This window comes from Eumetopias jubatus, unplaced genomic scaffold (genome assembly GCF_037043125.1).
Source record: "Eumetopias jubatus isolate StellerSeaLion01/CBP00866 unplaced genomic scaffold, mEumJub1_p1.0 scaffold_2, whole genome shotgun sequence".
In the NCBI taxonomy this organism is placed as follows: Eukaryota; Metazoa; Chordata; class Mammalia; order Carnivora; family Otariidae; genus Eumetopias; species Eumetopias jubatus.
In genome coordinates, this window is record NW_028274808.1 from 202,320,897 (window position 1) to 202,336,759 (window position 15,863).

At 59.1% G+C, this 15,863-nt stretch overlaps 1 protein-coding gene across 1 annotated transcript; it reads left to right on the top strand.

Annotated features, from left to right (window-relative positions):
- The first annotated feature begins 2,155 nt into the window (after positions 1-2,155).
- On the top strand, positions 2,156-13,023 carry CPLX1 (complexin 1). Its single transcript, XM_088021359.1, has 4 exons — positions 2,156-2,186; positions 2,773-2,817; positions 5,647-5,822; positions 12,826-13,023. The coding sequence occupies exons 1-4, from the start codon at positions 2,156-2,158 to the stop codon at positions 13,021-13,023; spliced, it is 450 nt and encodes a 149-aa protein (XP_087877485.1).
- The last annotated feature ends 2,840 nt before the right edge of the window (positions 13,024-15,863 follow it).

Here is a 15,863-nt window from a genome sequence, read left to right on the forward strand (position 1 = left end):
CTTTGCCTGTCCCACACGGGTGGGGGTGGCAAGACCGCAGGGCGTGTGGTTTTAATGTTGATGAAGCCCAGCGGATTAATATTTTCTTTTAAGTTCATGCTTTTTGTCACCTCTGTAAGAGATCTTTGCATAAGTCAAGCTCACAGAGATTATTCTCTTATGTTTTCTTCTAGAAGTTTTGTAATTTTAATTTTTACAGTTAGGTCTATGATTGAGCTTTGTGTAAGGAGTGAGGTAAGGGAAGAAATTTACTTATGTATTTATTTGCATGGGAATATCTGGTTGTTGCAGTGTTGCCTGTGAAAAGACTGTCCTTTCCTCATTGAGTTATCTTTGCAGCTTTGTCAAAAAAACCCCAGCTGAACATATATGGGTGGGTCCATTTCTGGGCTCTGTTCTGTTCCGTTGACCCATATGTCCACACCGCACTGTCTTGATTATAGGAAGTCTTGAAGTCAAGTATGTAAGTCCTCTAGAGTTACTCTCCTTTTGCAAAGATGTTTTATCTATTCTAGGTTTTCTTCCATGTCTGCATGAATTTAGAATCAGCTGTTAAATTTGTTCAAAAAAACCTGCTTGCATTTCCTTGGGGTTGCACTGAACAAAGAGACCAGCCCCTGGAAGACTGACGTCACAGCAGTATTGTGTCCTGGAACATGGTACATTCCTCCATTCGTTCTGGTCTTCCTTAATTCCTCCCAGCAGTTCTGTGGTTTTAGGTGAAGCAGACTGGCACATCTATTAAGAACAGAGACATAGGTATTTTATGTTTTTGTCAGTATTTTTAATGGGATTGTTTTAAAATTTCATTTTCTAATTGTTTGCTGTTAGTATATAAAAATCCATTTGTTGGGGCGCCTGGGTGGCTCAGTCATTGGGCATCTGCCTTCAGCTCAGGTCGTGATCCCAGGGTCCTGGGATTGAGCCCCGTATCGGGCTCCCTGCTCGGCAGGAAGCCTGCTTCTCCCTCTCCCGCTCCCCCTGCTTGTGTTCCCTCTCTCACTGTGTCTCTCTCTGTCAAATAAATAAATAAAATCTTTATAAAAGATAAATAAAATTTTAGTTTGTTATTTGCCAAATATTTGTTGAGCACCCAGACATGCCAGACGCTATTCTAGGTGTTGGGGACACAGCCATGAGCTGGTCGGTTCCTGCTCTCGTGGAGCTCACTTTCTGTTGGCAGAGACCGACAAGAAAAAGCAAGCAAATAAACTTACAGTATCATTTCAGGTAACGGGACCTGTGGGAACATAAAGCTGGCTGATGAGGGCTGTTTTCTCTTCCCTCGTTTTTATTTTGGGTTCATTTTCAGATCTGTAATCCACAAGAATTTGTGGTGTCACCGAGGAGTCCTGGGTCACGCTTCCCCACCAGAAATTTATCCCAGCCCCATTTAGAGAAATCTGGTTCTTTCTCCAGGCTTCTGAGGCCCCGCCTCCATCACTGGTCACGTGCCCAAGTCCTGTGTGTTTGTGGGGCTGCCTGTCCCCTCTGATCCCGATTTCTGGCTCCCTCCACAGCCAGACTGCATCACACTACAGTGCACATGAGCTGTCTGCTCGGCCATCTACTTCCTGGTTCTCTAGGGGACTTTTAGCTTTTCTGTATGCAAAACTCTTAGCTTGTCATATTTCACAGAATTTCCTTTTTAACTCTTGGGGGTGTGATTGAGACTCACTTTGGGGAGAACTGACAGCTTCATTATGGAATCTCCCCAGCCATGAACATGACAATGTCTTTATTTATTTAGAAATAGTTTAGTTTTCCATTAAATTTTGTAATTTTCTCATAGACTTATTTCAAGGTAAAAAATACTTTTCTCTTTTTTAAAAACTGACTTCAATCTAAATGTAACATGGTATGTAGGGTTGGATCCTGGAATAGGAAAGGGTCATTAGTGGGGAAAGTGGTGACATTCAGGTAAGGTCTGTGTTTGCTTCACAGTGTTGCACCTGTGATGATCATGCTAGCTTTGATGAGTGTGTCGTAGCCAACCATGGAAGAAGCTGGTCAGGTGTGTGCAGGAATCCTTTGTACCTGGTGACTTCTGTGAATCTAAAACTATTTCCAAATAAAGTTTTAAAAATCAACAATAACATATTATTTAAACATGCATCATTTCAATTACGTATAATGTACCATAAATGAATGCGCCATGGCAGTGACCACTGTTACAGGGGTGACTAGTATGCACGAGGAGCCCCAGGAAAGCCTGTCTGGGTTGGGAGCAGTGGACAAAGTTCTGGAAAAACAGCAGCAAGTGCAGAGTTCCTGAGGTGGGGACATCAGAGCCTGTTGTTCCACCCAGCCTCCCCAGGCCTTTGGAGAAAATTTCTGTGTAGGGCCCAGGCTGAGAAGCACCAGCTGGGTCTGCGCCCCCCCACCCCCATGCACTGTTTTCTCCACCTCTCACCTGGAAACTGAGGCTCAGAGAAGAGTGAGGGAAAAGGGGGGGTAGACTCCGGCCTCCTTCCCCACGCTTCTGCCCCCATGGAGCCAGCGTGGGACCCTGGCTGTGGGACCGCGAGCCAGAGTCCACCCACCTTCTGCGTAAGAGACTTGGACCTTGGGGTTGGGGTGGGACCACTCGGTGTCTGTTTCCTCACCTGGAAATGCGGTTGGCAGCTATGGGGCCGGGCCCCCAGGCACCTGCCGCCAGCCCCACCCCCACTGGGCCAGCCCAGGCTCCCCAGCTTCCATGCCAGGACGGCAAATGGCCTGTGGGGTTTCCATGCCAGGACCAAGCTTCCTGCAGTTTCTGCTAATTCCCAGCCAGGTGGGGCTTCCGGAAGCCTGTTCTTCAGCAAAGCAGTGGAGGCCACAAAGGGGACACCAGGGTCCAGTGGCGCTTGCCCTGAGGGCGGGTCCCGTTCAGACAGTGAGTGGCTTTGCAGCCAGCTGGTGTGGCACTAACCCACACCGCTGTGGGGTGACCTCTGGTGCTCTCACCCCTGGCCTAGGAGAGGCCATGCAGCCTCCCAGAGCCACCCCTCCGTCTGATGGGCCAGGCCCCCCCTTGGCTTTCCCTAAGCCTCAGGCCAGGGGGACCAGCCCAGAGCTCAACTGAGGGCTGGACAAGAATGCCAGGAATCCTGGGGGCCCGTGAAACTCAGAGCCAGAAGGGTCCTGGGCCAGCCCCCCCCAGGCCCGCTCTGGGGTACCGGAGCTCAGCACACAGCTGGTGCTCAGTGGAGAGGGCTACAGGCCGTGTGCTGTGTTGGAGAAGGAGGTGTGGGGGCCACCAAGTAAGGGTGCCTCTCCCGCCCTTCCCCAGCTGTCCTACACTTTCCCCTCCCAGGAGAGAGAGGGGGCGAGACCATTCACCAGCTCGGCTTTTTTGTTTGTTTGTTTGTTTTTAAGATTTTATTTGTTTGTTTTAAAAGAGAGAGAGTGTGAGTGGGGGAGGACTGCAGGGGGCGGGGGGAGGAATCTCAAGCAGACTCTGCTGAGTGCAGAGGCCGATGATGCAGGGCTCGACCTCAGAACCCTGAGATCATGACCTGAGCCAAAACCAAGAGGCTCGACTGACTGAGCCACCCATGCGCCTCCTCCCCCACCCCTGCCCCAGTTCTGCTTTAACACACCAGTCCTTCTCAGGAGGGAGGAAGAGCTGTTGGTCACTCTCACTGTAGTGTGAATTAGCTGTTCGAGGGGGGAGGTTTACAGAAAAGCGGAACCTCGATGCTGTGGCTGTGGGTGGCCAGCAGGCCAGAGAAGTCGGGAAAATTACAGCTACTCCCTGGATTGTGGGTTGTTGCCGCCTCCCCCACGCCTGCCAGACTGAGAGCGGCATGGGGGGCAGAGAGATTCTGCTTATTATCTGGACAACTGTTAGAAGAGTGTGCAAGTGACTCTATGACATGGTTTCCCTTGAATCACTGGCTTCAAATCGGCTTTATAAAATTTTGCAGGTGTGCCTGAACATGGACCCTGAGGTTTTAGTTTTCCGTTACTCTGGATCTGTACCAAGTACCCGGTGCAGGAGGCCTCCCTGTCCTCGCAGTGACATGGTGGCCTTGGCGTCCCATACTCCAAGACCCTGTGGTAGTTTCCAGCAGCTAGGAAGCCCCACGGGGAGAGGCATGGCCCAGCCTGACGCACGTCTAGTTTTCAGCCCAGAGCACTCCACCAAAGAGTTCTTCTCTCTCTCTCTCTCTCTTTTTAAGGTTATTTATTTATTTATTTGACAGAGAAAGAGAGAGAGGGAACTAGTGAGCATGAGCAGGGGGAGCAGTGGAGGGAGAGGGAGCAGCAGACTCCCCGCTGAGCAGGGAGCCCGACGTGGGACTCGATCCCAGGACCCTGAGATCATGACCTGAGCCGAAGGCAGACTCTTCACTGACTGAGCCACCCAGGCGCCCCTAAGAGTTGTTCTCTTGCCACCAACAGCAAGTGGTCTTGCAAACTACGTCCTCTGCTCACACGGTTTGGGGGTCCGTCCTGAGTAACGGCAGGAGCAGCATACAGCACAGACACCTGCCGGAGGAGGAGTGTCTCCAGGCTCAGGGCTGCACGGACCTGTGAGGAGCAGACTGAGTGTGACAGTCCAGGAGGGCCAAGGAGAGGGAAACGGAGAATCAGAACACGGAGTCACTGGATTTAGAGAGAAGGGGGCAGTACGGACCTGGGGATGGGGACACTCCTGGAGAGGGGCAGTGATGTTCGTGCCCACCCACACAGACTTAACAGAGGGCGTTTTGTGCATTTCCACCTCACAGTTTATGCCCGAGGCATGGACTCAGCTAGCCTTGGGCAGTGCTCATGTGGCTCATCACGGGGTCAGAGGACAGAGGCAGACGGAAGGGTGTCGACGGGACTGGGATGGCGGGTCACTGGTCCTTGCTCAGGATGGCAGGCGCAGGGGAGCCCTGGGCTGGGGGCCCCACTGCGGAGGAAGCATACAGGGGTGATGGGGACGCTGGCCAGGCAGGGCCGCCCCAAGGGGCTGAGCGCCCCAGGCTGAGATTGCCCCCCCATGCCTGTGACGTGGGGCCGCTCTGCGCCCAGGAGCCACGGAAGGGCCGGGGCTCACCGCAGTGCCAGCCGAGCTTGAGCTGTAATTACATGTCTCTGTCCTGTGGGTCGAGTCACAGAGGGCGTCCAGGGAGGTGTTTGTTGTTGCCTGTGAATCAGGAGCTCATGAGAAAAGTGGCGGCTGGTGCAGCAGAGAAATTAGGGCCTTGGTGCTCCAACACGCAGCCCTCCAGCAGCTCTGGGCCGGGGTTACACCCCAGCCCCTGCACGCCAGAGCCTCAGCAGACACCTTGCCCGGGGCTGCCCCTCAGCCCGCCTGTTCATGCATTCAAACCGTTCCTTCTGCCACCTTCTGTCGGACGCGAGCCCCACAGAAGACATGCCCAGCCCCTCCCGGACTCACACGGACACGTGCACGCAGCCGCACACACAGATGGGCAGATGCACGCACATGTGATCACACGTCCCTGCTGCACGGACCCCCTCCCTCCCCTGACACGCACCAGGCCAGGCTTCCCTCCACGGATAGAAACTTCCAGAACTGGCTGGGGGTAGGGCCGGGAGGGCAGGAGCAGAGATGCAGGGAGACCCGAGCCCTGGGCCAGGACCCTCGCTGGGCAGCAGCGGCCAAAAGGGGGGAACTGGCCTGACTCACCACTCTTCTGTCCCCAGGGGCCACAAAGGACATGGGGAAGATGCTCGGTGGTGACGAGGAGAAGGACCCCGACGCAGCCAAGAAGGAAGAGGAGCGCCAGGAGGCCCTGCGACAAGAAGAGGAAGAGCGCAAGGCCAAGTACGCCAAGATGGAGGCCGAGCGTGAGGCCATGCGCCAGGGCATCCGAGACAAGGTAGGCACGGGGCGTGGGGACAGCTGGGCTCCGGCCAGGGCACCCCCACCTCACCCAGCCTGGACTGGGGCTCTTCCTGCCCTCCTCTGCCTGGCTGCACGGAGCAGACCCTTGGATGGTACATTCCGAAGCTCCGGGAGGTGGTCTGACGGGAGGGGAGCAGCACAGGAGAGGTCCGCACTCCCCCGGGAATCCACATCTGCTGCGCAGGCTCGCCAGCATTAGGGCTCACCCTGTGGGACACCAAGCTTTTCCTGCCCTCCACAGTGGGCCGGGGTCCCACCTTCATGACTGGGTCTCCCAGGCTCTCTGGACCAGATGGTGGTTTCTGCAGGAGAAGGCCTCCCACCCTGCCCCTCCCGGAGCTGTCCCGCCAGGCTGCCCAGGGGCAGCCGGCTCTCAGGCAGGCCCTGAGTGGGGTGAGTCATCATGGGCAGGGGAATGCACCCGAGCAGCCCTGGAGGGTCCTCATAGCTTCTGAGGTTCACAACAGGGTGATGGGGGGAAAAGGCCTGCAGACAGGTCTGGCTAAGGCCGGGGGGTGCGGGTAGGCTTTGAGTTGGCAGCCACAGCCTTCCTGGGAATCATCTGGGCTCCCTTCCCCAGTGAGTGGGATGGTGAAAGCATTGTGCCGGTCACAGATGGGGAAACCGAGGCCCAGAGTGGGAGGGTCAAGGGAGGCTGAGCTGGCTGCAAGGCTCACAAAGCACGGTGCCAGAGCCGCAGGGGGTCTGAGCCCCCGGGGGGGTGTCCACGGCCCATCTTCCGTGGACCATCCAGCAGCCAGGTTGGAAGGGTGGGAGAGAGGGCAGGTGTTGGAGGAGCTGCTCCAGCCCCATCCAGGGTGGGCCAGGCTGGGTGCCAGGTGAGGCGATGGGCCTTCCCCTGGGGACCTGGGAGTTACGTGAGCCCTCAGCCTCCCCCAAACCATATGGCCTCCCAAGGTCTTCAAGGCTACCCTGGCCCCAAGCCAGGCTGGGCTTCCTCCACCAAAGGTGCCTGTGGCCTGGCGGTCACTGGGTTCAGGTGCCTGGGTAGGAGACTCGGGAAGGGGGGAGTGTTGCCTTGCTTGGTTCCTTCCTGCCCCTAACCCCGATGACCCTGGCTCTGGGTTCTGAGAGAGGTGTTCCCAGGCCCTGCGGATAAAACCTGCTGGTAGGGAGCTGGGTCCCCTCAGGAGATCTCCGTGGTCCCCGGCCCTGGACTCTGAGATGCCCAGGCTGCAGGGCGGCAGAGCCTAGACAGCAGGATCTTCCCACCTGCTGAGTTCTGCCTCAGTGTACCCAGGGAGGGGCCAGCTCCACCCAGCCTGAGGGCCAGGCCTCCCAAGGTGGGACGGCCCAGCTGGGGTGCCTGCACATCTCTGAGCCCACGTGGGTCCCCAAATTGATAGGGGTGTGGGGACCGCAAACCTCAACATCCCACCACTGGTCACTGGACACCTTTTCTGGGGACCTGCAAAAAGCTCCTGATTTTGCTGTGAGAGCCACTCACGAGCACCACCTGCCCCTTTCTGCCCCAGCACTGGCCCCTTCTGGGTCAGGCAGCTTAGGCTGTCGGGGGGGCATGACTGTATGGATCAGGAAATGGGGGATGAGGCAGAAGGGGGAGAACCAAGAGACAGAGACAGACAGATGCCCAGGCAGAATGTCTTCTAAGAGGGGAGGAACCGGGAGATGGTGGCCGTGGCTGGAGGGAGCTGAGGGAGGGACAGAGACAGAGGGATTGGGGCGGGGGGCGGTAGGCGGTGAGAGAGAGGCTGGAGCAGCTGTGTTCTGAAGTCTGTCTGTCTCTCTGTGTCCAGCTACCCAGCTGCCCGTGGCTTTGCCCCAGGTGTGCACCCCAGTGTCGGATCCTGGGAGGGCCTGGCCTTGAGCCTCACAAACAGGTCACAGTGTTTGGACAGGCCTCGGAGCCCCTGGGGGTGTGGAGTGGGGGTGGCCTCCCCAGTCTCCCCCATCAGGAGGCAGGTGCCAAGTGAGCCCCCTCCCTTGAGCCTGGACCTGGCCCTCGGAGACTCATGTGCATTCGTGTGAGTTCATGGGCTCAACAGACTCCACTCATTTCACCTTTAATATGGAAGCCCTTTATGTCCCTCCTCTCTTCAAACCGTCCGCTGGCTCCCGTTTCATCCGGAGCCCCAGCCCAGGCCTGTGGGGACTGATGCCCACTGGGCACTGGGCCTCCTTGGGGTCCACGTTCCCAGTGCCCCTGGGCCGTTGCGTGGTTGCTTCTCTCTGGATCTCTCCCTGAGGCTCCTCCCTCCCCTCCCCACCCTCCACACAATCTTCCCCGTCTCCTGCTTTATTTGGCTCCCCAAACCTTCTTTTATCCAACACACTCCTGTTTTTTACTTGTTTGCTGTTCATTGTCCACCCCCAGGTGGAGGGTGGGGGCTTTGGCTGTTTTGTGCCTGGCTCTGTTCCTGTTGACTGAAACGGAGCCTGGCCCTGTGGGTGCTGAGCCAGTGAATGAGTGAGGGAGTGGGTGCTCGAATGAGCTTGAGCTCCACAACAGAGTGATGGGGACCTGGGGAACAGTCCCGGCATGAGGCCTGGTGGAAGTGGGAGGTGCCCCCTCCCTGGGTACACTGCTCCTAAAGCTTCATGGATGAGGACCCTCACCAAGCTCCCCCGAGTGATGGATCTGTCCTCAAGACCCCCAGCGCTGGGGTGGCTCTGTGGAGGGCTGCACCCCTTGGCAGAGCCTCAGGGCCCCCTCTCTCCCCACGTGAGCACCCCTACCTGGAATCCCCTTGGATGTGCTGGGGGCCTTCACCTTCTCTGCCAGCCCCGGAGGCTGGGCCTCGCCCCTTCCTGCACACATCTGGGTTCTGTTCTCGTGGGCCCAGTGGGCACGGGGGCATCTACTGAACCCAGTCACACGGGCAGGGGTCAGAGCACCTCGGGCTGGGCCGTGGTTCCCTTTTACCTGCTCAGCCTGATCATTTTCCAAGCTATCGTGGGATTAGGTAGGACGAGTGGCCCAGGACCTGTCCCCTGAGGGTCCAGCTGCAGGGAAGGTGTGGGTGTGTTAGGGACACCTGCTGGGGTCCACCTAGACACCACAAAACTGAGTCTGCCAGGCAGGGGCCTTTCCTGTGTGGCTGCAGAGCTAAATGAGACAGTGGTCACCTGGCCAGGCATTGGGTAGGGGGTGGTGCCGGTGCTGGGCAGACGGGGACAATGGTGAGTCCCTCCATTCATGGGTCGGAGGCAGCTCAGGAGGGGGTCTGGCATGTTTTGGATGCTGGAGCCCAGGTCTTCCCAGTGCCACCACTCCAACCTCCAGAATGTGGCCCACTCCCTCCTCTGAGCCCCAGGGCCTCCTGGAAATGGAGGCAGCTCAGACCAGGAGTGGAGGCTGTGCACTGATGGGGTGGGGTGCAGGGCTGGAGCTGACCCCCTTGCCAGCAGCCATCCCGAGTGGTGAGGGCAGGGCATCTGCTTGGGTGGGGGCAGCATCTGGTCCCTGCTGCACCCGGAGCACCATTGAGTGACCAAGCTCCCAGGTCCTGCCCCTAAGAGGTCTGCCTGACATTCACGTCCGCTGGTTTCTCTGCAGAGCCCTCTTCCACCTGCCCACGTAACCCTTCCCACTTTCCTCCTGTTCCCCACAGGTGGGAACCCTGCTCTTCAGGTGTGGCTCTCCCAGATTATCCTCGCCGGCCCCCAGCACCAGACCCAGCTTCCTCCAGTCCTGCCCTGGTGCCACATACCCCTAGGCCTCATGGGGGCTGGTCAGAAAAGGGGGTGCTGAGCTGCCCAGTCCAGGGCTCCATCAGATGGGTGGGAGGTCCAGAGATGGAGGGCATAGGGGCCAGGGTCACGTGTCCTCTGGGGCACCCAGGTCCCTGGCGACCTCATCCAAAGAAAGCAGAAGCAGGCTTGTAGGATGTCTCACCTTAGGGGTCGGTGGGCAGAGCCTCCCTCTCCCCACCCCATCATGGTGCACCTGTGAGATTGACCCACCTGTGCTTATTTGCCGATGCGCTGCCTGGTTTGCATATGCATTTCCTGATTTGCATACTCACCTTCTGGTTTGCATGCCCACCACCAGGTTTGGTGATCCTCGGCTTTGAGCCACAACCACCCCCTCCCAGCCCACCCAGTCCCCCACATCCCCTTGATCACTCAAGGTTCAGTCTGAGGTTTGTGCTGATAGTATAAGTGTGCATGGGATTGCCGATTATTTGTTGTTTTGGAATATTACAGATCCTCACTGTTAATTAGCACCAGGTTCCTCCCAGCCGCAGGGTGTGGGGCGGGACCCTGCCATCTTCGTGGTCAGTGTGGAGGCTGGGCACCTCCAGTGAGTGCCTGGACCAGCTGTGGTTGGACATTTGTCCCCGGAGCTCAGGAGCCTCAGATCAGCTCTTAGGCAGATCACACTGGAGCCAAGCTCTGGGGTGGACCCCAGCTCTGGAGTCCCTCCCCTAACAGAGTAATTGTGACCTTCAGGTGGAGCCCAGTGGCCACGGCCTTGGCATGACTTTGAGTCTCACTGGAGTGACGGGGCTGGGGGCTGGGCTCTCCTTTCTGGACGCCAGAGGGGACAGCCCCAACACTGCAGACAGTGGCTGCTCAGAGCTTGCCTCTCTGGTCAGGGAGATCACTGTGCTCAACTGTACACAACGTGCTGTCGCCGTAACACGCGTGTCCCCCGAGCACAGGCACTTTCGTGGTGAGTGTGAGTGCAGGCTTTAGGCAGCACAGCCTCCTGGGTCCAGCCCACAGACCGGCACCCTGGCGCTTGAATGTTCCTGCCGCGTGCACAGACGTCTGTGGCTGGAGGAGTCTGCTGGAGTCTGTGCCCTGGGCTGGAGGGAAGCTCTCTCTGGTCTGACCTAGTTTCTGGCAGTGTCTCTCTCCCCTGCCCACGTTCCACCCCACAGGGCTCCAAGCCATATGTCCTTCCTTCCCCTTCCAAGCCTAAGCGCCACTCCCTCTGCCGTGAGTTTGTCCCTGAGTAGTGACCCAGGAACAGGACCTGTGCTGCTTGTGCAAGGGAGTGCCCAGTGTCTGGCCAGCTTGTCACACTCTGTGCCTTGGCTGACCTGACACCAGTGCTCAGTACGACGGGCCCTCTGGCCCATGTGCCTGCTGCCCAGGATGTTCCCTGGGTGCCCCCATCAGCCCCTCACTGAGACCTTCCCAGCACAGGGGACCGTGGGCTGCTCAGGCTCCTGCTGAAGAAGCACGGATGAACCCCTCATTCCTCTCTCAGTGTCTGGCAAGTGCCCAAGGAAGCCCCAGGCTGTGCTCTGGTCACAGGTGGGCAGAGAGCATGGCTTCTTCCTCTCTGACCTCTGCTGAAGGTGGCCATTGACTTCCCCGTGCCCGAAGCCACCTGCAGCCTCAGGGAGCGGAGAGGTGCAGAGGTTTCTGTCAGCATCGTCAGCAGGCTAGGGGTGGGACACAGCCAGCCCCCCCAAAATCTGGAAGCAGAGGGAAGGTCCTTCTTGGAGAGTGGGGCATTCCCCCACCCCCGCCCCGACAAGCACCAGAAGCAGAATCCACTTTTGCTGGGAGGGGTTGGCAAGGAGAGATGAGTGAGCAATGGGGTCAGTCCTCCCCCTGGGCAGGAACACCTGCTCCCTGAGGCCAGTGATCCTGTGCTTGTCCCCAGTAGAAATCTGGAGTCTGTGGATAATCGTTGACACCGACACGCTCTCCCCCGTTGTCCCTGTTTACCCTTATTAATGCTTCTGCCCCTGTGCATTCCCTATGTGTGATCCAGAACCTCAGACCTGGCCAAGGGGTGCCCCTCTTTCCAGCCTCCATGGGTCCCAAGCTTGGCCCATCAGAGACCACCAGCCCCCGAAACCCATGAGTCCAGTGTGACCCCGCCCTGAAGCAGGAGGCCTCCTGGTGACCACAGGCTCCTCCTCCTCCGTCCTGCAGGGCTGGTTCCTGCAGGGCCAGTGGTAGGCCTGGGGGGAGGGGGCATGTGTCCACCTCTTAGAAACTTATTCTCTCAGTTTTGGAGGCCAGAAGTCCACAATCAGGATGTGGGCGGCCTGCCCTCGTTCTGAAACCTGCAGGGGAGAACCCGTCCTGGTCTCCTCTGTGGCCCCTGTCAGTCCTCGGTGCCCCTGGCTTGTAGCCAGCCTTTCTCCACTCTCCTGTGGCTTTGTCTGCCCTTGTCTTTCCTCTACAAGGAAACTATCACTGGATTCAGGGACCAGGCCGATCTCCTTACCTTAATAACATCTGCAAAGACCCTATTTCCAAATAAGGCTTCATTCTAAGGTTCCAGGTGACAAGAATTTTGGGGGGACACCATTCTACCCACTACAGAGGGGAAACTGGAAATGGGGGGCTCAGGGGTGCCCGGGAGTGTTGGCTGAGGGCACGCCTAGGCGGGGCTCCAGAACATCCACCTAGAACTGCCACTGGGCACCCTCCCCTCGCTGTCCAGGTAGGGGCGGGGGTCCTGGCGGCATCTAGGGAGAGTTGTCCAGGCCTGAGGTGTGACCACACCTCACCTGACCAGGGATCTGGGTGGCGTGGGCCCACCAGCCACGGACCAGTGGGTTCTTCACCACGGCCGGCAGACATCCTGCCTGCCCCTCCTAGCCCATAGCTCAGGCCCGCTGAGCACAGCGCCAGCTCCCTGGGAGGGTGAGGCAGGATGGGGGGGGGAGGGGCCGGGGGCAGGGCGGGGGCGCAGCTTTGGCGCTGGTGGGGATTGACCTTCCCCCTTCCCTCTACTCCCCACTCAACACAGCCCCCCAAGCCCCGGCTTCCACTGTCGCCCCTGCACACCCCATGGGGTCCCCCACACCGTTCCAGGCACCCTCCTGTGTGGGGAATTTGTCTTCTGGGGTCTTGGCGGCAGTCGGTGGGCCCAGGGGCTCCCGCACACCCTCACAGCCGCGGGCACCGCCCCTTGAAGCCTCTTGGCCCATCCTGCAGGCGCAGGAAGGGTCCAGGTGTGGCGCCCAGAGCCAGGCCTGGGCTGGGAAACCCGCTCGCAGTCTGACCCACTCCCCTCCCCCCAGTACGGTATCAAGAAGAAGGAGGAGCGCGAGGCCGAGGCCCAGGCCGCCATGGAGGCCAATTCGGAGGGCAGCCTGACGAGGCCCAAGAAGGCCATCCCGCCGGGCTGTGGGGACGAGCCGGAGGAGGAAGATGAGAGCATCCTGGACACGGTCATCAAGTACCTGCCCGGGCCGCTGCAGGACATGTTCAAGAAGTAACGACCCTGCGCCGGACGGCAGCCCCCGCCAGAGCCCGGAGCCCCTACCCCCCTCGCCGCCCTCGCCTACCTCCCCCCTGGACATGCCCTCCGCGGAGGCCCCTTGAAGGGATGTCGGGAGCAGAGTGCAGCCCCCAACGCCGATATAAGCCATAGTCCTAGATTTATCAGCCCCATGCCCCCCTCATACCTCGGGAGCCTGCACGCCCCTCTCACCCCCACCCCTCTCCCTGCACTGCCATCGCCACCGCCACCGGGGGAGGGGCGCCGGCCCCTCCCCAGGGCCCCTGTGGTCTGTGCTGCAGGCCCCGGGGACCAGCCCACGTGCTCCTCTGGGTTGGACCCTCCCCCAGAGCCTGGGATGTCCCTTACTGCTCCCGCCCTTCACACCCACCCAGCAGTGCCCAAGGCCAGGGCCACCGAAAGGGCCAGCATCTTGACCACCCCTCGGTGCGCCATTCCTGCGTTGGTGGGCACTGACAGTCCGGTCCCAAACTCAGGAGCACAGCCATAGTGGGGGGAAGGCGGGTATGCAGGCTGGGAGGGGAACAGGGAGGGGCGAGCAGCCTCCCCCATCCCCACAATGACACCTGGGTAGCAGGATCTCTGAATCTTCCTGTCTGAAGGTTGCCCACCTCCACCTGCACCCCTCCCATCCATTGCCCATCTGTCTCTCCATGTCCTTCACTCTCCCTTCTCGGCCCACTCCTCTGGAAGGCTTAGCTTCTTAGAAATACCGGGGACCTGGTTCTCTTCTAAACTAAGGGAAACAAAGCAATAGGCCTAGGGGGAAACTTCCCAGACACGCCCCCTCCCAGTGTGGAATACACACAGACTCTCACACATCCCTCTAACTCGTGCCCCTCCGAGTCCGTGGGCCCAGCCCACTCCCCTCCCTGGTTGGCACCCCCAGTCTCACCATCGGAGGCTGCTCTGGATGGGGGGATCCCCTGCCCCACCCTGTGCACCCGCACACTCTCAAGGAGATCTGGGAGGAGACGCAGAGCCCGCAGATGAGTGCGGTGCGTCTGGAGACAGAAAGGCCGGCCCTGCCCTCCCCCGCAGGGAGCCCGCCCCTCGAGGTGGGGACTGCCAGGTGGCCTGGCGCTCAGCGGAGGCGGGGTTTGACGGGAACCGCCGCGGGCCTCCCGAACCCTTCCGTCTCTTCACCCTTGTTTTCCTTTGCATCACGACATGTTGAATCTCAGGTAAATGAGGTCTTACGTGTTTGGGGAGTTTTGTCGTGACAGAAAGCCCGTTGCCTCGGTGCTCGGGGCCTCTTTCTGTCCATATCACAAATTCATTGTGTCCACGTGTTGCGGGCCAGGGGCGTGGCCCTCCGTCGCTCTTTAGAGAAGCCATATCAATAGACCGCAATACGAACCGCGCACGCCCCCTGCTCCAAGACGTGAGAGCGTGTCCGGGCGCCCCCGCGCCGCCTCGGTGCGCCCCGTGCGTCCCGCGCCCTCTCTGACTCCTCCTGGTCCCACGTCTTTTTTAAATGCCTGTTTTCACACTTTGAAAAGCCAGCTCTGAGCAGACAGGGCGCTGTCTCGTAGAAACCCCGCATCCCGTTCCCAGCGCATGGGGCGCCCGGAGCAGCCGAGCTTAGCGTAAACTGTGGATGTCGTCCGTCCTTCTGTCTTTGCGCCTGGGCCTCCTCCTGCATGTCGGGGGCCGTCGCGTGTGTAGTCTCTGGATGGAATCACAGCCAATAAAACACCACAGTGATTTCACACCGTGTGGCCATTCTCTCCGCCTTGGCAGCCAGAGGGCAGACTGGGGTCCTGGCAGGAGGGGCCTGACCCCGTTGGACAGGTCTCACTCACTTCCACGTCCTGCCAGATAGGAGGCACCTTCCCCTGTCCTGGGACAACTGCAGGGTCTCCCCACCGCCCTGACCCAGATTCACCCAGTTCTCTCTAAGGCAGACCCAGGGTAATCATCTAAAAGGCAGACCAGCCCCTTTGGGGCTCCCTTTCTTCCTCTCCCCTCCCCCCTCCTTCCATGAGTCTCCCACCTGCACAGACCCCTTGACAGGCCTTGCCTTCCCCACAGATAGGCCAGGCCCTGGAGGGCCCAGGTCCCACTGTGTTGGCCACACTTTCGGCCAACCCCCCACCACCTTAAACTCCTTCGCAGCCCTGAGGATCCTGTCTCTAGTCTGTCCTGTGGTGGCCATCTCCTCCCCGTGGCCTTAGGGAGGCCTCTGTGCCCTGAGGGAGCTCTGGGTCCCACGCCCCACCAGGGAAGCCTGCCCATCTGGGCTGACGCTGGAGGAGGAGCCCGTGGAACCCCGGGCACCCTGACCCGGCCCAGAGAACAGCCTTGCTCTCTCCCTTCTGGGCCCCCACCCATGTCAGTCCCATACCCAAAACCTACCCCAAGGTGCCACGGTTACTTGTATCCCCAGAAAGGACGTGTGTGGCCTCCACTTCTGGGGGCCTCTCTCCAGGGAGCAAGTCTGGGTCACCTGTGATTTTCCTCACACTGCTGGCCAGAAATGCTTTCAGCAAAACCTGCCGAGTCTTGGCAAGTAGAAAGGCTACACTCATCCCCCACCCCTGCCCCCTGCACGCCTCCCCACAGAGCTGTGCCCTGAAGCCTGCTCCAGAGCAATCACTCCTTTGCCTCTGCCTCAGGGGCTGGGTGGTGTCAGGAAGGGGGGGTATGGGAGGACCTGCCTCCGGGGAGAGTTTGGACCCCAGCCCCGAGTACCACCCAGTGTGCCTTTGCCCCCTGAGGAGAGAGCAGCTGTCCATCCTCCCTCCCCGGATCCAAAACACTGCCAGAGTCTTTGCAGCCAACTCCGTGCCTTTGGGTTTTGCATGCCTCCCCACC

Bases quoted from the DNA above. Each gene is read 5' to 3' on its own strand.
- CPLX1 (XM_088021359.1), top strand. From the start codon at position 2,156: ATGGCAGTGACCACTGTTACAGGGGTGACTA. The intron at 2,187-2,772 runs GTATGCACGAGG...GCTAATTCCCAG, and splicing joins CACTGTTACAGGGGTGACTA to CCAGGTGGGGCTTCCGGAAG. The intron at 2,818-5,646 runs GCCACAAAGGGG...TTCTGTCCCCAG, and splicing joins TCTTCAGCAAAGCAGTGGAG to GGGCCACAAAGGACATGGGG.